This window comes from Morone saxatilis, unplaced genomic scaffold, assembly GCF_004916995.1.
Source record: "Morone saxatilis isolate NCDOM2014 unplaced genomic scaffold, NCSU_SB_2.0 Contig0, whole genome shotgun sequence".
Classification (NCBI taxonomy): Eukaryota; Metazoa; Chordata; class Actinopteri; family Moronidae; genus Morone; species Morone saxatilis.
The window spans coordinates 11,418,331-11,440,467 of NW_023339650.1; the positions used below are offsets into that span (position 1 = coordinate 11,418,331).

Sequence of the window (22,137 nt, forward strand, 5' to 3'; positions counted from 1 at the left end):
GAGCATTCATTCATAGTAGTGCTTACAGTAGTTTGATTGAGGCCACAGACATCTTGACAACCTGACTCTGTGTTCGCGCTCTACGGCTGGCCATGTAGTAACCGTGGATTATTTTCTCTGCTCCAGGACTAAGCTCCACCTGCAGACTCTGTGCTAGAGCTACTAGCTGGGAAGCATAGAATTAAGAACAGCAATTGCAATTTAAGGTCAATATAGAAACATAATGCAGTGTATTTTAAAATTGTAAAATTATAAAAAACAATGCAAAGTGGCTTTTTTAACCTCCTGGTAGTCTTGAGTAGAAAACTCCCAGCAGGATGAGTGGAGAGGTTGTTGCAGCTGTACTGCCTGCTGGAGGGTGTGGATGGTCTGGGCCAGTAGGGTCTGCTCTCCCACCATGTCCCTACACTGAATGACCAGGCCAAAGGCGTCTGCCAGCTGAACTGGTACGGGACCCATTTCCTGCTCACAAAGAGGAGACTGGCTATCAGAAAGCTGCCCAATGTGCTGTTTTCAAAATGTTAAGAGAATCCCCTTTTAAGTCAGAAAGTAACCTGAGATCTAAAGTATCTTCCATTTGACTACAGTTACACAGTTTATAGTTAACCTTTCCCCTGCTGAAGAAACAATACAATGCATTTATTTTCCTCTAGGGCTCTGTTGTGAGGTAAGTTGTCTGGGCAGGGCACTTCCTTCACGAAAAGTAAATTGTCTCAATTTCCTGTTTTGTCTGCACTATCTACAAACAACATCTGAGTTGAATGAAAAGTGCCACTTCTGGAACTGAGTGTACTGTACAGTACAAGTTCCACTAATATAAGACACTATAATTGTACAAAAATAATAGTTTTCAGTGCGCTATACAAAGGGACTACAACACCATGTTGTGACTGAACCCACTGCTGTTCCCAGTATGGCACAGTCTGCCCTCCCAGACCGTCGAGAGGCATCCGTGAGGGCCCAGAAGCTGCACTGGACTGGGAAGGAAAGGTGCTGGTCGGCATCCTCGCCATATTTCTTCCCTGGGATGAACACAGACACCGTGCAGCTCTCCAGAACTGAGAGAAGGGAAAGAACATCAAACTATACTGGCTTTTTATGTGTATTATTAAGTGTGTGGGAATTATCCATAATGTGAATTTCAGACAGAATCCTCTCCCTATAACTAATGCCATAACTCATTAAATACTTTGCTGCTCTACCTGACTGAATGGCATCCAACCTGTCCTTTTTGTAACAGCCCAGATCTCCCAACATGCAAATGCCACCAGTGGCTAGCAGGGCAGAGCCAGCATGGATGTTAGCAGTGCCTGCTCCGTGTTCGTCCCGGGACATGGATGCAAACATCTCCCCTGAGGCCTGATGCCTGACCCCACGACACGCCAAGCTCAGGCTGTATGTCATTAGTCTAGCACAAACACAGGAGTAATGGGTAATGAGGAGGATTAAATGTCAGGTTTCATATGCACGGTGTACACTCAGGATGTGCAAGGTTGGCTCATTCAGACCGATTTACCTGTCCACTATGAGAGTGTCAGTGGCGGCAACCAGGAGATCCAAGTTGTTAAATTTGTCTTTTGCATCTGCTCTAGTCTGCACCAAGCTCAGCAACAAGCCCAGCTTCAAGGTGTTGTAGAGGCCTGGAGGAGCCACGTCCGACCCAAAGCACTGAGCCACAATGGCAGAGAACCTCCAGGGAGAACCGGCGGTGGCCTTCAACAGCTCCTGGAAGCTGGCACTGACTTGAAGGGGATCTGTAGGTCGAGTTGTGCAACATGACAGATGTTTCAATATGGTAATGATGCATAATGTTGAATGTAAAATATGAAAATTGCTCAGATTAATCACAACACACGGTGTCATGATGTGGTAAACTACATAAATGTTATATATCTGGGATTTCTGTAGCAGGATTTGACATGAGATCATTTACTGCCTTACACTCTGGCTCCCACGGTCGGACACTGTTTGCCTCTACACTCCAGGTAATGCTGGGCCATTGGTGCACATGCGCGGGAATGCCTAACACCCTGTAGAGTCGTCCGATTCTCATTGAGTTACACAGCTCATCTGTGTGAATAGGTGAAACAAAGCAATAACACTGAAAGGGGTTTTTCTGTACTGCCTGGTGATTATTGAAGAAACATGCATGCCACATACAAGCCAGTGCCAAGAGAAACACAGAGTGAGGCCTTCAGAACAAAGATTTCTCTGTGTGCGAATTGCACAGCCAGCTAATGAGTGTTCCTTGCACTTATTAACATATATGTTTAGTAACGGGAACCCAGTGTATTGAATTCCTCTACAGGACTGGGTCAACAGAATATGTTAATCCTCGTGCTGAGATTTGCTAAGCTCTCAGGGGTACTGGCTGGACAATGTTATTAGAGGGGACAGAAACACTTAATATCCCACCATGAGGCGCTGTGTGCGGCTGGCTGCACAAAAATCTATTTATTTGAACTCTCCCCCACTAAGTTTGTGTTACAAAGTGAGCCTCATTTAGAAAGCCAGAGAAAATTAATGACAAACCTCAATACATCTGACTGTGTGTAAATATAAGCTGTTACAACCACATTATTCAGGACTGGGAGTGAATATAATGGATGAGAATATGATTTTACAAACAAATTATAACTTTTGAAATTTTGAGGCTATTAATCTACCATACATCTGCTTTAAGATTTTGACTTGCACATGAAAACGGATCCTTTTACACTAAAAAAAACCCTACTATTCATTTGTTCTGTGCTGTGTAAAGAAAAAAAAGGCAGAGTGCTTCACAGCTATGCAACAGAGTCTCTGAAGCTGGTCAGGTTTGATCAAGGACACTTCAGCAGAGTGGCTGCATCCTGACATGGATGCTGGACTCTTGAAACAGCTCCCTGGGTGATAGGACGGCCTCCATCCGTCTCCATATACCAACCATACCATATAGTATGTGACAGGGATGCATATTCATAGTCCACCGGAGGAAGAGCAACTATTTTGTGCTGTTTAGTTTAGAAACCGTAAAGGAAATGAGTCATTCTTGTGTGCTGCAGCTGCTTTCCAGATTGAAGAGTCTTGAAGACGCCAAAAAACACAAACAAATTCAAATGCTGTTTGAAAGAGCAGATCAGAAGTGAACTCTATGAAGGAATAGTTGCGCTCTGTAGTGTTTATGTTATCAATTTGTATTCTTTGTTGTTTTAAGATTAGGTTCCTCTGATGTGTGAGTCTGCTTTACAGTTACTGGTGTTGATTATGTGTTGTAATACATGCTGCTAGTGCACATTTTTCTTCACCAGCCATATTACTTACACCTCTCTCGTATGGTTCCTCTAACATTTTCTATGTTGCTATAAATCATTGCATTCATCAAATACATTTTTATCAATGAGTTACACCTACCTCTGAGAAACAGGGTGACTGACTGGTATCTGAGTGAGCTCTGTTGATGGGTACTTAGACCATCCAGTGCTTTCACATGGATCAGCTCCACAAGCTGTTTGTCTGCCTCCACAAAGACACATTTGCAAACATACAGATCACGGCAACGAACACAGTTTATCTTTAACCTCTTATACCCTGTAACTTTATTCAAACATCTCCGGTGACGTCTGACGTTCGGAGGCGTCACTCTCACCTCCCAGCACTCTAAACTTTACATCTTCTTTCAGCGGGGAGCTGCAGATCATGCAGCTGAAGTGGTTTCTCACAGTAGCTGACTCTGTGGCTCCAGGTGCATGGACACGAATGTGGTGAAAACCTAAAGTCAGCATCCGGGAAATTAAATCAAATATGAATCCAAGTTGAAGTCTATGAAGGCCACTTGCCTGAGAATTGCTTAAAGAATAACATTTTGTGCGTTTAGACTGACTGTGGTCCGTCTTTACAGTTAATACCACTGGACGCTAAGAGAAGTACCTGTAGAGCAGGGACAGTCGTCATTAATGCAGAGGAACCTGGCCCCCTGGGTGTATTTCGTGACCCTCGTCATGGCGATGACCAGGCCCTCCATGGATACCGGTCTCATCAGGCCATACCCACGAGGAAAACTACACAGGTCCAACATGTACTCAGGGAACGGAGGCAGGTGTGTCAACTTCAGTATTACATTAACCTCAAAAGGAGCAATCAGATGACACGTTGTTACATGGCAATCGATGTACTTGTTCCAATCAGGTGCATACATTTAGTATTTATGGGACTCATGGCTTTTGAGCGGCACACATTTTGTAAGCAGTTTCCAAGGGGAAGAAACACCTACACCATTTCTTCATACCTGACTCTCTGTGTGTATTTTTTCAACAAGTGAAAGTGTCTTTATGGCCAAGAAGCAAACCTGAATGAGGAATTAGGCAAATGTGGTCAACCACACAGTAGTTACACGTTTATTATTTCATTTTAGCTAACTTTGCTGACTCAGCTTTACTTACAGACTGAAACAGTGCGGTTGCCTTTAAGGGATCATGCAGAACACAGTCCCCCAATACAGGATCCACCTCTATCACATCGGAGGGATTCACACTGATACAAAACCTGTACACTGCCTCAGTCTGTTGGGGGTCTGGCACAGAGGGAGCAACACGTATTAAAGCTGCCACATTACCTTAAATGTAGGTTAATTCAATGATTTTAACTTTCATGGCTACTATGGTGAAGTAAGATAATTTGCGCTAACAGCTAGTGTTTGATTTCCACACTGCAGGCCTACCGTTGAACGGCTTGCAGTCTTCCTCCAGTGACTGAAGGCCACCGCTTCTGTCTAAATATACCAGAACTGATTCTTTCAACGATAAAATGTCGGACATTTTCAGAAAACAGCGGTTGGTCAGAAGCTAACCTGATGACGTTCAACGGCAGTCTTTTACGTTTACAAGTTGGCGCGCTACCACGTTGCCACGGTGACCACCCAGTCAGCAGCGCCGCAGGAAGGACCAGGATGAGACGTTAAATTAAAGTTAAAACAAGTTATACACGGCTAAAGTAATATATATATATCTATATATATATATATTCCTACTATAAAATACACATACACTCTCAAGAGTACCTTTCTTTGATATTTTTTATTACTGTGCAGGAGTAAAAGGCCTACTTAGTTGCCAGGCGAAGCAAAGCATTGTGGGTTTCTAATTTCTGCAAATGAGTTAAGGCAAAAAATAAACACAAACAATCCAATAAAAAAAAAAAACAACTCAAAGAAAAACTGAAAGGTAACTTAAGACGTAGAAGACTTTTTTAATATACAAATGTGACCTATAAACCATGATGCTTTATTCAGTGGTCTCTCAAGTAATCCCTATTTCCAGCTTAGATCAAATGTATGATACATGAGTTTATTTGTACAGTAATTACATGGACAGTGAATTCTTTCAAGTTTTTCAGAAAACTGCTTATTGATTTCATTTAAGGGACAAATTTAAGGCTTTATAAAGGCTCTTTTGAAACCACCAGAAATTATATTAATAGAGGATGTCTGTCCTTAATTCTTAAAAATATCATCTCTTATGTATATATATTTATATAAATACAAATTGGTAAAATATAAAGACTTTTCTGGCACACTGTTCAAACCAAAATCTGTTGTAAGTGCTGTTTCTTCTCAGCTGCTTGCTTTGGCTTCACAGAACAAGTTCATCCATGGTAGAAATTCTTCCCTTTAGTCAAAAGTCGTTAAGATGGTTAAGGCAGTTAAAGACCTCATTGGGAATGTTTCATAGGAAGGAGTCATCAGAAGGTGGGGCGTAAGAGAAGCCCACAAAGGCATCGTCTGCCTCCATTACACTGGCGTTGACTATGGAATGATCTTGAGACCAGCAGACAGAGTTGGGGACCATCTCATCTGTGAACTCAGGATCGAAGTTTGAGATGTCGCAGTAAGAGCTCTATAAAAACACAAGGAATAAAAACAGAGGTAGCATTAGCATTTATGGAACAAATACAAAACAAAATGCATGTATGTGTTCATAAAAGGGACTTCATTTGGTGACACAGAACAGAACAATCAAGTTACAACACTTATCTTGATTTAGAAAACATTTAGTCTATAAAAATGCATTTATGAGGTAGTTTAAAATAAAGTACTTAATTAGACGAGTTATTCTTTATCGAGTTATTCATCAATATCAGAGAGGTATTCATTCAAGTCCAGGGTAATAGAATTTGTGAGTCTATTATATTGAATCAAGTTCGACTGTACAGGTGCACTTAATAAGCCTTTCACACATATTTTACATTGTTCTGTGTCTATGGAACAGCCAAAATTACTCTATCCAAGAACCTCAATTCACAGCAGATGAGGACATCTGTAACAGACTAGGAGTTAGAACTAGCCTTACTTTAATATGAATAGTCGCTGCCACCCACATAGGAGTTTTTCGGTTATTCAGATTGACTGAAAACAGTAAAATTGTCTCTCTTTGTTAAAAATCTCCTACAACACATTTTGATACTCAGCTTTGAATACTAACTTGTGGCGGACATGTTAAACATGATAAAATACAATGTATAACCTTTTATAAGTCTGTAATCTTCTGATTCTTCTGATTACTGGGCGAGAAACAAATATTTACCACATTGGGTGTAAATGGGGGAGGGATCTTCTTCTGTACAAGGTCATCCCAGTTGATGGAGGAGAAGAAGCTGTGTGCTTTGATCTCATTCTGAAAATGTACAACAAATAACAACATGATTTTGTGTTTACAGAAAGTAAAAATCATCAATGAGTGTACATGTCGCAGTAGTGACATGATTTATACAGATTGGCCACCAGAGGGAGCCCAGAAATAGGAAATTCTGCTGTACATATAGTATCTGTATGTGGACATGCTAATGCATTGAATATTCCCACTCACAAAGTCATCCCTAGACCCCAGTCTGTGTGGGCCATCTTTCTCCAGCAGGCCCTGGAGGAGAGACCACGCTGTGCTGGACGCACCAGGGCGCATCGCCAACGGCTTGTGGAGGATGTTGTCATACATTTCGTGTGTGTCCCTGCTGTAGAATGGCGGCTAGGATGTGAAAGGAAAGAGAAGTGGAGGCATTTAACTGAGCGTGACTTTACAAAGAGGTGCTTTTTTACATTTTGTACTAAAACAATTTGTCAAATTTGGTGCAGTTTACCAGTACATCATGTTAAAATTACAAAGTAAGCAAAAGTAGAGTAAAAGACTCCCTACCAAAGAAAAACACAAAAAAAATCACTGTCAACTATGGGCTCAAAGTAAAAACTCACCAGACCAAAGAGCATTTCATACAGCACTGAACCCAGACACCACCAATCTACTGTGTTATCATACGGCTGCTTCCTTAGGACCTCTGGAGCTAAATACTGGTCGGAATAAGCACACAAACATAATAATATAACATTAACTTTGACATTTTTCTCTACTTCCTGGTTTAAAAAACACAGACAAAATGTATATCAACTACTATTTTTGCTCATGAAAACCTATTTTCCTCTCTGGAAAATGTGAGTCATACACACACATACAGCAGTATAGCTCCTAGATGGAATACACTAATGATGTAAAATTATTAACCACACTTTATTCCAAAAGGTCTGTTAATGATTATTACTTTTTGACACTGAAGGTGAGACTTCTTTGGAGCACCCTCAGACATCAAATCAGACATCAAAATGAATGCTGCCATACCTCAGGTGTTCCACAAAATGTAGTGGTGGTGTCTGTCTGGGAAATGCCTTCCTTGCACAATCCAAAGTCTGTCAAAATGATATGCCCCTTTAAAGAGAGGACACAGAGACGTTTTTAGACAACATGTGCCACACAAGCAGCTCATTATCCCCGGGGACTGAGGTTTCTATTGTTGCCCTGGAATGCTGGCTGCGGCGAAGCTCAGTCAGTCCCATTCACCGTTCCCTCATTTTCTCAATAAGGCTACGCAGGAAAATCATTAGTAAGAACTAATCCAATCACACGCATTCTGTCCAGCTGGAACTGGAAATGACACTGTTGTTCACTGGTGGTACAAATAATGACTGGAAAAGAATGACATTTGTACTGTATCTCTTATGGGCTTATGTAATGTTTAGTCACTGTAGTTCCATACACTTGACAGTAAGTATTGTGTTGTATTAATATTCACCATGGAAAAATGAGGTGGTGTGCCACCCAGGTACTGTATATTTAGTGTAATTGTTTGACTATTACACAGCAGTGTGCTTGGTTAAAAAACAGGAATACTCACCTCATGGTCAAGGAGAATGTTTTCTGGCTTCAAGTCTCTGGACAAAATGAAAACGAATGAATTTAAGTAAATAAGACATGTTTCATTATTCATTTAACAATTAAAATGTACATTTCTGTACATTGTATAGACTTATATTAATATCTAAATGCTGATTCAAATACGTCTCTACAATCCCAGGATCAGGTGTACAAATCTGGCAAAATAATTTGCGAGGAACTGTAGAAGATACTTTTGTTTTCAGGCCGTTAAAACCCAAAAATTCCCCAAAACAAACAAAAAATGGTAGCAATTGCCCTGAAGGTCATATGAATGAGGACAACATGTATCCAACACACACGTTAAAGTCATTTTATCTCTACACTGTTAACTTCATCGGTCTGATTTAGTAAATATGTGTATAGAGCTGAGTGACATATTTTAGTTTGATCCTTATTCTAGCTAATGTGATTCTAATTCAATAACCCTTTTTTTTAACTAACTTGTTATTCCAGCTAATCCAGCCAGTTGTGTAACATCAGGTAACGTTAAATTACATGCCCACAGACTTTCAGCTTACTTTCTAATTGGCAACATATGCTATTGTTGTGATGTTAGCTATAGTAGCATGTGTGCTGGCTCTGGGAAACCATCTCGTCCTCTCCAAATGTTCGCCGCTGAGATTGTAGCAGGTTTGCTAACCCATAACATAGCTAACATTAACTACATTACTTGCTGTGTCATTGTTTGCACTATATCATGGTATTTGTCATGATATTCATCCAGAATCACTAATAAAAACCCCCAACATACCTGTAAACAATGTTGAGAGAGTGCAGATATCCCAGTGCACTTGCCATTTCAGCAATGTAGAATTTTGCTCTGGGCTCTGGAAAGGTCCGCTCTCTTTGAAGATGGAAAAAAAGCTGAAATGAAAATGTTCCATTTGATTATTAGAATGAATGACATATAACTCATTTTGTTTAAATTGTATTAATTATATTAAGGCTTAAAGTAACACATAATTATGGGAACGGTTCTTCAGACACTTATGGGTGACGTCCATTTTTATTTATAGTCTATGCTAGCAGTGCCTTTAGCATTCCTCGTGTATAATACTTACTTTTTTAATCTTAATACAAATAACTAACTGAAAAGTGTAAATATTGATCTTATTTTATTTACATGATACTGGTCTTTGAAGTTAACTTCTTCAGAGGGGCAAGAGGCAGATTTACTTGGATACAGACTGTAATTAGTCACTCTTACACTCACACACACACGGCAGCTTTAAAAAGGCACATCACACTTAAAGGAGATTCATAGAGGAAGTCACACTAAGGAGCCATTCTGAGTAATGTCGTGATCTCTCATAAGACTTTCACACATGGAGGTGTGTTAACTAGCAACAGTCAATGCAGTTCTGAGGAATTTTAATAAAGCTGTTTAACACATTTTTCCTGTGTTACTTCCAATGTCAGCTGTTCTTAACCTAGTGACTCATATCTGTGTGAGCACATTTATTCACAAAACTGAAACAACTTACTTCTCCTCCATTGACGAAATCAAGGACGAAGTATAACTTGTCTGTGGTCTGGAATGAATAATGAAGCCCAACCAGGAAAGGGTGTTTCACATTCTTCAGCAGCACGTTGCGCTCTGCCATGATGTGTTTTTGCTGATTGAAAGAAGTGATTTAGTAGAAGAATCATAATTCATATATACATGCCTGAAATATGGAGAGGGTTGGGGTCATATTTGAAAATAAAGTTACCTCTTTTCTGTTGAGAATGACCCTTTTCTGTAAGACCTTGACTGCATAATACTTTTCATCATGTTTTCGTTTTGCAAGAAAAACCTGCATCACAAGAACGAGAAAGCACGTTGAGCGTTGCAGAGTAAACCCGAGTCATTCCGGATCTGACTCTCACTTCCCACATGGAAAGGCCGACACATGCAGAACTAAAACTTGTTGCTACCCCCAGAGAAAAACAACACAGAAACACTTCAAGATGTTTCTAAACACAACTCATGCAACTCAAGTATGACAAAAATCAGTCAGCACAATTCTACAAAGTTGATTCATAAAATTATTACACTGAAGAAAAAAAACGTATCCATAAATTCAACGTGTACCCCTGAGAATTCTCACTCTAGCATGAATAGAAAGCAACTGCACTCTACAGTATTGTATTGTTACACATACCTTCCCAAAACTGCCCTTTCCTATGACTTTTAAAAAGTCAAAGTCTGTTGGCTTGGCACTGAAACAAACAAACAATAGAGCTCATTCATTTCACTGATGTAAAAAGGTACTGTACATGATTCACAACTTCAAAGTTTAAAACGGTTACTGACAAAAACAAAGGCAGCCTGCTTTGTGGCAAAGCAAAGGATTTTCTTAAAGAGCATATGAGTAGAGAACATACTGTGGATTTCCAGAGGGTCCCAGGTTAATGTTTCTGGAGGTAGAGTTGTTCTGTTAAGAAGCAGAGAAAACATTATCTAGGTTAGCCGTTAACGTCTCAGTATAGGCTGAAACTAAGACACAGTCAACACTGATTCACTGCTGCGATCAGAGAATTCACTCCTTTATTGACGCTACAATAATGACATAAGGGAAATTTGTTGATTTTCAGTATTTATTTTAAGTCTAGATAGACTCTCTTTGGGATACAGAGCTGAAACTTTCTGGCACAGCTTGGACATTACAAAAACAGAGGAGGAGGACCTAACCACTATATTTGGACTATCCAACACATCAAATGAAAATACGTAAAGAAAAACAGCAACTGATGCATGACAGCTTGTTGATCCACAACTTACTTTGTCATCTTCATCCTCAGAGGCATCGGATAAGTGTTGCATTTTGTCCATCTGTAGAAAGGTCCTCACATCTGGACTGTAAAGGTTAAGAGGGACCAAACAGTTCATTAAAATAAGTTAAGTAATACATAGCTAACTAACTATAATTGTATTCTAAATCTAATTCATGCTAAGTGTGAAGCATAGCCAAATAAATTTGATCTCATTAGATTTCTGGATTCAGATCTTTGAAGCCATTCATTTTAATAATGCCAGCAATGTAATGTAATATAATGACAGTGAGAACACTTACTGGTTGCAAAGCTGAGGATGGGAGACGATTCGCTTGATGAACTCATGCAATCCTGCTCTTCTTTGCTTGATGAACTCTATTTGGCAGACGCATATATTACAAATCAAACATTAGGCAAATAATATGCATCAAGAAAAAAAACTGAAATTTTCTTTCAACATCAGCTACTGGGATTCTGTCTTGATGCACATTGGATATGCCAGCCTAGCGTGAACACTTACCGGGTTCAAAATTGTCCCCAAATATCCTCTTGGCAGGAATTTTTAAGTTCAAAGATGGAAACTGTTTCCTTAACTGCATTAAAATATATGAAAGAGCAAAAGAGAAAATTGCGTTAAGGGCAAGGAAACGTCTATGTCACGAGTATATAATTATTGTAAATGTCATTGTGAACTGCAAATCAAAGACTAAGGGAATCAAAGACTTGTGAACAGAATTATGGCAACGTGTTAGGCATCGCTATGGTGTAAAATCAGAATGACGTGCCACCACTCACTGTGTTGTAAAGTTTATCAAACTCTGCATAACGCCTGAAGACAAACCATTCCTGCTGTCCAACATTGACTATCACTTTGTAAACCTAAAAAAAAAAAGGCAAAAAGAGTCCATGTAAACACGAGGCGTAGTATCAAACACTTATATGGTCAATAAATGTGATTTTATGCTCCTTTTATAATAGATAAATAATAATGTGTATATACACTTGGTGCCTGACAACCAAATATGAAATGACCTTTGTACAATTCATTTTACTCAGAAACTGAACAATGGACAGGTTTTTTTGCACGCACTGTGAAACGCTTTTTCTTGTCCCTCTGCTCGTTGTGGCAGGGTATGCTGACATTGGGGAGACTGGGTTGCTCCTCCATCTTAGAAGCTGTCGGCATTCAAAGGTGCAAGGCCATAAAATGATGCGTCCTCCTCAGAATAAGACTTCAAGTATACAACTGGCCCATCCCCATCCTGGGTCACTGCTGCGGAGGAGAAAAGAGAACAGACACCTCTGTTATTCAGGAAGTGAAACTGCTCTCTACACGTTTCGGTCTGCAGTGGTCATGTTGCCTACTCCTGATATGATCAACGTTAATCCCCAACCACAACTTTGTACGCAGTTATTTATTTATTAATTCCATTCTTCAGTACTGTTTTGTATTTCTTTGATGTTTAAGCCGTAACAAAGCCCTGTTCATTCTTGATCATGGACAAGAGCTGCTAATAAGCCTTAAACTATTATATTAGTTCATCCATCAGCCTATCCCTCTATTTTCTCACTAGTTATGCAGGGAGCATATATCGCAGTGGGATTTTTCAAGCTGTGTCTGAAATACCGCTTGGCCACCAGTTGCTTGCCCGTGCAGGTATCAAACATGACGGCGTCCCTATTCCGAGTTATGTTCTTAATAAACCTATTTGTGTGGTTTGCAACTATTTATAGTGTCATGTTTGTCTAAATACTCTAGCAGAGGTGTTTTAACTCAAAAGAAGAACAAAGCACTTTTATCTTTTATTTATGGAGTGCAAACGGACTGATTTAAACGTGCTGCCAATGAACATTTAGCAAAAACAGCAACTACTGGTGGAAAACATACAACATACATTTTGCCTTTAAAAGCATTGCTGGGTGAAAAACCGTGCTGCGTTTTCTTGAAGGATGAAGACTGTAGCGACAGTGCACAGGCCAGCGAGCTGCAACATGACAGCAGGCGGGCTCCCTCCCCCTGAGCAGCCAGTTAACTCACTCCTTCCTCTGAGCATGAATATCCCATCCTCCCTCTCATCTGAGTCCGACGCTTAAATAGATAAATATGACAAGATCGCTCACTGGTTAATGACTTTTTTTCCCGCTCATAATGGTGCTATCAATCTGCCTCACATGAGAATTACAAGCCTCTATCTGTGCAGTCTCTTCCTCGTGCATTCATGTCACACATAACTTAACGTGAAGCCTTCACACACACACACACACACACACACACTGGCACACACCAGCTCTCTTACACATGCTGGGTCTGTGACATTCTCCCCTGTTCCGGTCAGTAGAAAGGTATTTTTAAATAACCTTCCTTTGAAGCTGGAGTTACACAATAGGTTAAGAGTAAGACCCCCGGAGTTGTTCTTCCCCAACATTTTAAGAGGGAAATAAAAGCTCAGTGTTCAAGTGTAATACTCCTTTCCTTTCCTTGACTGTAGTAACAAAAAGGTCAAGACCTCAGTTCCCTGAAGGCGAAGAAGGGGGGCAATGTTCATTAATATTGCAAAGAGAGTCTAACAGGTGAATGATGATCAGTTGTAATAGATAGAGGACATGATATAAAACTAGAATGTGTCACTGTGTGATCTGACTAAATCACACACAAAGAGGCAAATCTCTTTTCCTTCACTATGAGTTATGCAACGTCCATTTCTTTTACAACAAAGCTCTTTGTCCACTGCTCTGACTTGTCCATTGTTTAATGTTAGTGACATCAGCCCGCTTTGTTCAGTTAGCTTTTGTCTTTCCAACCACAACCTTTGTTACTCTCACTGCTGTTTGCTCACAGCACATGGAAAACCTGCTTTTGGGTCAACTTTCTCCGTCGGTGTATTGATCTTGAATGCATCCTGAAGGGATTATCTCATTCCGCTCACGTTGGGGTGAGGGTACAGCAAAAGAGCGGCCCTCTTTAAAATGCATGTGTGCAATCGGAGGGACCTTCATGCCCTCTTCATCACTGGCCTCTTTTTTTTCTTTCTATATTGTTCCTACGTTTGCTTTTCTTTTAGTTTCATTTCACCACCAACAGCATGAACACACCGATAACGTTTCTCTTTACGACAACTGTCGCTACTTTTATTCTGAAACAGTTCCAAATAAAACAACAGCTGTAACTCACGATATATATTTTTGTCTGTATTTTCTCAATTGATCAATAACTTGTTTAGTCTGTGAATATTTTGTCGGTCGACTAATCGATCAAAACCCAATCATTGTGGGAAATCAACACCGGCTACATGCAGGTGACACATTTTGGCGGTGACGACCAGGTTTTATTATATTTATATTTCATTGCTTTTCGAACGCGCCTATTAAATAAAGAGAGCTGGTGAAGTCCGTGCAGTGGCTGGTACACACAAAAACGGTCGGCTATTTCCCAGAGCTGCCTCACATCTGTGCATGTTTGGGTTAACTCTGTACGTCACTGGGTAGGACCCGCTTTTTAACATTCCAGAAATATTTGAGTTCAAGGGAAATATAAGCTATGGTCTTCTAGTACACTTTTCATTTTTAGCTGACACTGTTTCTCCTTTATAAGGAATGCTGCAGCTCACCACACCCACTGACAGACATTGTTTAAATTGTTAGAAGGATGAAAAAGCACACACAATAAACATTAATGTTAAGCACATTTCCTAGCTGCAGTGTAAGCCCAGCATGCCCTGTGTGTTCACACCACAACATGAATTAACTTGTGCTGACAGGCCCAAATACGCTGGACTACTACAGGGAATCAAAAATAGCTTCTTCCTGCTTAGCTCAAACACACACCCCTGCCTGTGGATATCCTATGAGGATGTTAGAGCATGTTTTTTTTTCTTCTGTGCGTGTGGTTGTGCATCGTGTGTGACAAGCAATTTTAGCCAGACAAACAAGGCAGAAGTCACCCTACAGTGGTAAATGCGATGTGAAAGCTCAATCAGGCATGCATCCACTGATAAACACAGAAACACAGAAATGGTTGGTGGAGATAACCACACCAAGACCTGAAACAGGAAGAAAACCTCATTTAGAAGAACTGTGAAGTATAATTATTATGTTGAACAGGTACTTTTAACTACATAAACACAAATGAATGTATTAAATTCTCTGTTTAGATTCACTTAAAATGTAAAACTTTCACAATACACATGTAGATTACATCTGTTTCGTGTGGGATGACACTGATAACATAAACATTGTTCTGGTCTAGAGGTGTCTCATTATAATGCAACAGACACAGATCTCTGATTGAGGAAGTGCAGCTGGAGAAGCGTGAGGGGCATGAACTCAGTCAACCCCAGTACGTGCAACCGTCTTTAGCATCTGGACAAATTCCTAACCTAACCTGACCGTCCAGACAGCTCACAGACCTTCACTGTCTGCAAACTGTGGCACGGACTTCCTTCTAGAAAAAGGTCTGAATCAGCTCGTGCGCTGACAAAATGCAGACTGAGATCATGGGGTGTTAGATGGTCGAGCAGGACAAGCCTAAGCCACTTGCACATGAGGCTGGTCGTGGTGGTGTGGAGCTCTCAAATAGTGTGGCGCGTACACCTATGACATGCATCTTGCTGTCTTACATGGCTTGGAAAAAACATGCTCATAATAACCACCTGTTGGATCAAAGAACCAGCTGTGAACCTCCTCAGCTCGTGACAAATGGAAAGTAGGCAGATTTCCACACAGAGAAAGGATTGTCAAGAAGAGCAACTTTCCTGTCACCACAAATGTGTCGATAACTTGGTTTTAGCACCACAGGAGGACAAATATTCATTAAAAAAAACATCATCCAACTTGGTTGTGTGCCACTGTCCATACCACACAGCTCAAACGACATCCAGTGTGGTTTCGTTTCGACAGCCGATGAGGCCTGACACATCATTTCTACATTCAGAGAACAATTACATGGAGGTGGACAACATGTCCCAGGAACACAGCAGTGAAAAGGCCTCGCCTACTTGTGTTTACTTTTGGCTGAGCCGTTTGGAAACTACACAGCGGTTTCCACCTGAGGCTGTGTGTGTACTTACACCGGTACAACTTTTAAATCTCAGTACATATCACGTGTATTACAGGAAAAAAAAAAAAGTATATAATCTTCACCAGGCGAGAGGAGGAGAACAAACTGAGCCTGAGGAGGGAGGAGTTGAACACACACAATCAAATACCGACACGCACATACACACATGAGATAAAAAGGTTTGACAAGATAATACAAAACTGTAAACAATACAGCAAAAGCTCACAATCGCACATAAGCAAAAGCAGCTCCCTTAACTTTGTTTACATTGTTTTCCTTCGGTTGAACTTCTGGCTGGTGTTTTTCTACCAACAGAAAACGTTAATGGTATTTAATACCGGACAGCTACCCCTCTACTATTGACTACAAACAACGTTTTGGGACTGACTGAGGGAGTTTCGTATCCTGTGTCAGATATTACCCCACCGCTAACCAAAGAACCAAAGCAGAACGAGGGACAAGGTAACGTCTACGTGAACATCACGTACCTTACAGTATCTCGACGCGGTGTTCATCTATTTCCGTAGGTCCAGTGGGGATATTTGGTTCTACAGCATTCAAACTGTCAGTACATTTAACATTTCCCCGGTTTCGCTTGAGTCAAAAGTCCCCAAATAGCCCTCAGACTCAGAGTGTATCCCCTCAGTGCCCGTACGCGGACAGAGGAGCAGGAAACATCAGTCTTTCCTGGCCGTAGAAAGTTCCAATGAAATTCGTCACGGGACTCAACAACTGCAGCCGCTGAACAGCTGCACTGAACACAGGGACACTTCCGGTGGGGCGTTTCAAAATAAAACCAGAGCAGGTGGAGTGCTACGGTTCAGTTTTAAAGGTGCTTGTACTTTACTTGAGTATTGCTGGTTCATGCTGTTTTGTATCTCTACTCCACTACGTTTTTTTTAGAGAGGAACAAACATTTTACTCCTCTATAATTAAACAATAATTGAATACAGCTGTAGTTACTAGGCCTATTTTATACAGAGTACAAAACATATGTACATATATCACCTTGATGATGTGTTAGTTAAGATAAGATAAGATATTCCTCTTAATAGTCCCACAATGGGGAAATTCCAATCTTACAGCAGCAAGTGGATAGAGAAAAAAAAGACAGTATAAGAACAGTATGAAAAAATAATAATATAATATAATATTAACACTGTACAAGAGAGAGAAAAAACCCACTGATGATCCTGATTGAACAGATCCATACAGGAATATGCACCATGTGGGCTTCAATAAATAAATAAAAGACACAGAGCTCATCCACAAAATAGGACATTATGATAAAGGAATTATGTAGAACCTGTTCAAAAGCCACTGAATATATTACCTTGAGGGGATAGTGTTAAAAAAAACAGACATATATTACATATTTAAATTATTATTTTGACCATTATGCAAAGGCAAATTCCTTGTGTGTGGAAATCTACTTTTTTTTTTACTTGTGCTTTTAGCTTGAGAAACACAATACTTAATTTCCGGCGTTATTGTGGTTTGCTTAACACAACTACTTTACACTCAGGAATGACAACATTGAGAAAACAAACAGTTAAACAGTGTCACCTACAGGCAGAAAGGCAGGACATGCCTATTATCCAAACATGCTAATTTTACCGCCAGAAAAATAAATGAATAGATTAAGAACTAGGAATGCTAAATATAATATTATAATTATGACCATGTTAAAATTATGATACAGTAATTATACAATATAAATTAATAATAAATGAATTACAAATGACAAGTATGAGATAATACCTAAGAATTATGAGATACTTATTTTCATTAACAAATGGTTTGAAGTTAATGTAGTCTATGGTTTAGTTTTACCCGTTGTCAAAATCCATACAGACGCATTGCACCACTTATGTTATGTCCCGAGTCGACCTACCTGCTTGGAGCTGATGGTGCGCAGACGAACAACAACCAGAGAGGTTGTGATAAATTAGAAGGAATTAGTGCAATATATATATATATATATAAAGTTAAGATGAGATGCAACAACAAAACGCATTTTCAGTGGCCAATGTTGTCTTTTTGGCTTTATATGAATGAAACCAATAAACACATGCACAAGTTTTGTCCACAAGGTGTCAGCAAAACACAATTTAAAAGGAGCTGCAGAATGCACTGTGGATATGTCAAAGCGGAAGGAAATATTGTGTTATCTATGCGAGTTTGAGTGCTGTAAATATTCTGTATGAATGTCCAGCTTCACATATGATGAGATTATTATGTGAATCATCATAATCATTTATTTCCCTTGAGGCACCACACTGAGGTAATGCCAATTCAAAGGCATTGACGTTTTTAACTACATAACAATGCACTCTAGATAGATAGATAGATACGATAAAAGAATAGATCAGATATGATAGATAGATTAGATAGATAGTATAAGATAGATAGATAGATATAGATAGATAGATAGATACTTTATTATCGCCGAAGGGAAATTACAAGCATCCAGTAGGCATACAAAATAAGACATACATTAAACTAAAAATTAAAACCCTGACCTTAAGTAAGCAGAATCAAAAATACAGATAAAAGATAAGATATAAAGTATTATGTTGTATATAAGATAAGATTAACAGTATAAAATTAAAATGATGCGCGCCATCTGGTAAAAAATAAACGATATTCCACGTGTTTTTATGAATAAGTGTTATATATTAACACAAAATAACTCAGATTAGGGGACAACATTGGAGGTTGGATTCATTGCTCTTGCCTCCAGTCAAACTGTGGGGCTTGGGAACCCCCTGAAACCCTCTCAAGGGCCTCCGAAAGTCCCCGCTGCCCACTTTGAGCCACCACCACCACCGCCTTGATGAAAAGATCCTTTCTGCTGTAAAAGCTGACAGCACAGTCATCTAACTTAAGGCCCGCCTCCTCAAAAATACCAACCACTCAAACTAAACCCCCGCAGACTTCCAACCAATCACAGACGAGCCTCTCCTCACCCCTCGTCCAATCAGTTTCGAGTATCGGCTCCTCCTTTCACAGCCCCCATTTCTGACCAATCAGGGACGAGGCCGCCTGCGCAGAGGGCTGGGCGCGAGAATCGGCGGGATGGACAAAAAATCACAACGCCAAGTAAAAGTAGAGACATGAGACAGAAACAGCCGGGACAGAGAGGAACAAAAGTAACGCGTTAGTCTCTTCCACCTAATATCTGGGGGGTTATGTTCCGATATTGCCTTTTTAGAAACGAGCAACAGAAGACGACGCAGTGAAGGTTTTTTTTTTTTTTTTTTGGAAAGATGTTATCGACATTGAACGCGGCGTTTACGCAGAGAGCGTAATGTTATGGACTGTACATTAAGTTAGCTCACTGGCTAGCCGGATAGTGCTGGCTAGATGCTGCCGCGTCTCAAAGCGATGACTGACAGCGATTTCTATGGATAAACTTCAATTAATGTGGGATTTTTATAAAGCTGCCCAACACAGGTTCGTCTTTGAAAAGGTTCAATCATCCTACCGACTGTCATGGACAACGTGAAACCACGCAGGTGAGTGCCAGCAGTAATAATAACACGGTGCTGTTTCATTATACATAGTCTGCCACAGTCACCAGTGCTCCTATGCATCTCTGGTGAATAAATAAATACATAAATTAAGATAGTTTTGGTATCAGTGTCCGGATAATACAGTGTGCACCTGCCACAGTCATACTGTAACAAGGGCCACTTACGAGACAAATAGATGCATTTTATTTGAATGGTTAGAAACATATGTAGCCTTAAAAACATGTATATCATTGTGCAACACATGCATGACACTTTGAATTAAGATTATTGCTTGTTACTGCCGAAACATGTATATTAAACATGGGTTGCACTGTTGTTTTCTTAATATTTGTTGGAACAATGCATAATATTTTTGCCATGCACGTTGTCAAACAGCGGTTATCCAACAGGAGCATCCCTGGAAACATTTTATTTAAACGTGACAAGTCAGTCAAATTAATTGTGATAAATAAAACACTTCAGATTGTGTTTTCTGTGAATAAAAACAACACAAAATGTGAAAGAACTACATCAAATCAAATGTTTTGTATGTTTTTTTACATTAAAATCTGCATCACCTGGTCTTCTACACTGTGTTATTGCCAAGAGGGGGGAAAGCCAATGGGGAAAAGTACCTAAGAGTTCCTAAAGCCTTTCTTTGTTATTCAAAAAAATCTAGTGTAAGTAAAAGTACATGATATAGGTTTATGATTAGGCTTAATAAGTTATATTGACCTGTTAAATTATAGTGACCAAGGTAGCATCATTAATTATTAATATGCAACAGCCAGGTGCACAACAACAAGGACACCTGCAGTCAAGTGTTATGATTATTCATATTAAAAACACACTATGGCGCCTGCAATTAAAAGTGAATTAATTTATTAGTTGATCAAAATAATAGTAATTGCCAAATATGTAGATAACCAATAAAAAAAAAATTAATATAGTTAAAACTTGCCAAACATTTTTCAGTTCCAGCTTCTTAGATGTGGGGATTTGCAGCTATTCCCAGTTATAGCTCACTGTAAAAGGAATATTTGGGTTTTGAGTGGACAAAATAAGCTATTTGATGTCAATCTGATGTAAGGTGTAACATTGGTCAGTGGAAAATTGTGCATTTTCACTATTTTATGGCATTTCATAGACTACAGTAAGCATTTTATTGACAAAACACTGATAATATATGAGTATATATGAGAAAATATGTGTTAGTTGCAGCTTTAGTGATGCCTGCATTAAGCTTCAGTGTCTCTACCCACCACATACCCCTCCTTATCTGGAGAGAGATCAGGTCTTGACCCTGGGGAAGGCAAATCCTGCATTTTACAATATCCTATTAACTGTTTATGACTGATGAATTATTATTTATGCTGCAAAATATGAAAATAAATGTTTTTATTAAAAATTATAAAGTTATTAAGTGAGTAAATAATGTGCTAAACAAAATGCCAAGAGGTTATATAAGTCTGCTTGTTTTTTGAAACCTTTTGAAAAACTGGACCGTTAGAGCTTTGCCATTCCCCTGACCACACCCCAGCACACCACCTCCTCCATCTCAATCTCACACACACACACACACACTCACACACCTCTGGAGGTGAAAGAGCCTGTTGATGTGGGATGGCCTCTTTCCTCCAGCCCCCTCACTCCCCTCCTTCCTGTTCAGCAATAGGTCCAGACTCACTCACTTCCCCACTTCTCTTTGCTCTGGTGAGGTAATCAGGCCCCACCAAAATTCAATTGCCATGTTCAAGTTTCCACACTGAAGAAGACCTTTCATACACAGTCTGATACGAGACCTAGAGAAAGCACTGCTTTCCCCTTGTGTGTGTGTAAGGTTAAGTGTGTGCACGAGAAAGGTCTGTTGTGTAGGAAGAGCTCTTAGGAGTGGATAACTTCATTTCTCCTCCATTTATTAAACTCTTCTCCACTACCACAAAGAAAGCGTTGCCCAGCAGCATGTTTTATGGGAACACTGAAGTGCGGTGCTACCTGCCAACTTCTTGTGTCAGTAGAGAGGAATTTTGTGTTCTTGTATGCAGTCATGTATAATTACAAGTTGTTTCTTTCTTTTATTTTTATTCTGACAAAGTTTGTCTATAACTGGTCCTTTAAATATCTAAAGTGAAAGTTCAGTTGTCTCATACTGAGACATAACAACTGAACTTTCACTTTAGATAGAGAACCTGTTTCTATACAATCCATTATTATATATTATGTAATTATCTGATTGTTTAATTACATATTCCTTTATTTAGTTTTGAATCACTTTTAGACTTGAAACAATAACTGAAAGCCTCTTGTAAGTGCCATCCATGTTTTTGTGTTTCTTTTTATTTACTTGTCTTGTTTGTTAACAAATTAATTTGAAAAATATACTTAAAGCTGAGTCTGTGTAATAGTTACCACAACAGCTTGAACAATGGCAGTATAGTACATATAGTAGTAGTAGTACAAGTAGAGAGTTTTGCATGTTTGCATTTGCAAATATATTTATGACTAATAGGGATACAGTTTTACTAAGTATCAGTACCTGAGGTACTAATATCTGTATTAGCCTTGCAGTTTC

The 22,137-nt window shown here is 39.6% G+C and overlaps 3 protein-coding genes across 5 annotated transcripts in view; 1 reads left to right on the top strand and 2 right to left on the bottom strand.

Annotated features, from left to right (window-relative positions):
* mcmdc2 (minichromosome maintenance domain containing 2) overlaps nt 1–4,828 on the bottom strand; it is a 5,674-nt gene extending 846 nt beyond the window's left edge. The window contains exons 1-12 of the mRNA XM_035672926.1: nt 4,700–4,828; nt 4,422–4,552; nt 4,268–4,327; nt 3,910–4,105; nt 3,629–3,751; nt 3,394–3,495; nt 1,942–2,070; nt 1,517–1,754; nt 1,203–1,408; nt 901–1,058; nt 283–462; nt 27–166 (exon numbers count right to left, since the gene is read on the bottom strand). Coding sequence (XP_035528819.1) covers nt 27–166; nt 283–462; nt 901–1,058; nt 1,203–1,408; nt 1,517–1,754; nt 1,942–2,070; nt 3,394–3,495; nt 3,629–3,751; nt 3,910–4,105; nt 4,268–4,327; nt 4,422–4,552; nt 4,700–4,796 — 1,760 coding nt within the window. The 5' untranslated portion in view covers nt 4,797–4,828. The remainder of the gene's footprint in view (nt 1–26; nt 167–282; nt 463–900; nt 1,059–1,202; nt 1,409–1,516; nt 1,755–1,941; nt 2,071–3,393; nt 3,496–3,628; nt 3,752–3,909; nt 4,106–4,267; nt 4,328–4,421; nt 4,553–4,699) is intronic.
* A 213-nt stretch (nt 4,829–5,041) lies between these two features.
* sgk3 (serum/glucocorticoid regulated kinase family member 3) lies at nt 5,042–16,767 on the bottom strand. Of its 2 annotated transcripts, none has more exons than XM_035655575.1 (17): nt 16,539–16,767; nt 12,085–12,267; nt 11,790–11,873; nt 11,515–11,587; nt 11,294–11,369; nt 11,002–11,077; nt 10,605–10,654; nt 10,382–10,439; nt 9,950–10,033; nt 9,722–9,853; nt 8,989–9,101; nt 8,197–8,233; nt 7,644–7,730; nt 7,223–7,318; nt 6,843–6,998; nt 6,561–6,650; nt 5,042–5,873 (listed from the first exon to the last, which is right to left on the bottom strand). In XM_035655575.1, the coding sequence occupies exons 2-17, from the start codon at nt 12,178–12,180 to the stop codon at nt 5,703–5,705; spliced, it is 1,479 nt and encodes a 492-aa protein (XP_035511468.1). In that variant the 5' UTR covers nt 12,181–12,267; nt 16,539–16,767; the 3' UTR covers nt 5,042–5,702. The 2 variants fall into 2 exon arrangements, with proteins under 2 accessions (XP_035511468.1, XP_035511476.1); XM_035655583.1 differs by having other exon boundaries at nt 5,745–5,873; nt 6,501–6,650.
* A 2,420-nt stretch (nt 16,768–19,187) lies between these two features.
* mybl1 (v-myb avian myeloblastosis viral oncogene homolog-like 1) overlaps nt 19,188–22,137 on the top strand; it is an 11,862-nt gene continuing 8,912 nt past the window's right edge. For both annotated transcript variants that reach the window (XM_035657740.1, XM_035657747.1), the window contains exon 1: nt 19,188–19,568. In XM_035657740.1, coding sequence (XP_035513633.1) covers nt 19,546–19,568 — 23 coding nt within the window. In that variant the 5' untranslated portion in view covers nt 19,188–19,545. The remainder of the gene's footprint in view (nt 19,569–22,137) is intronic.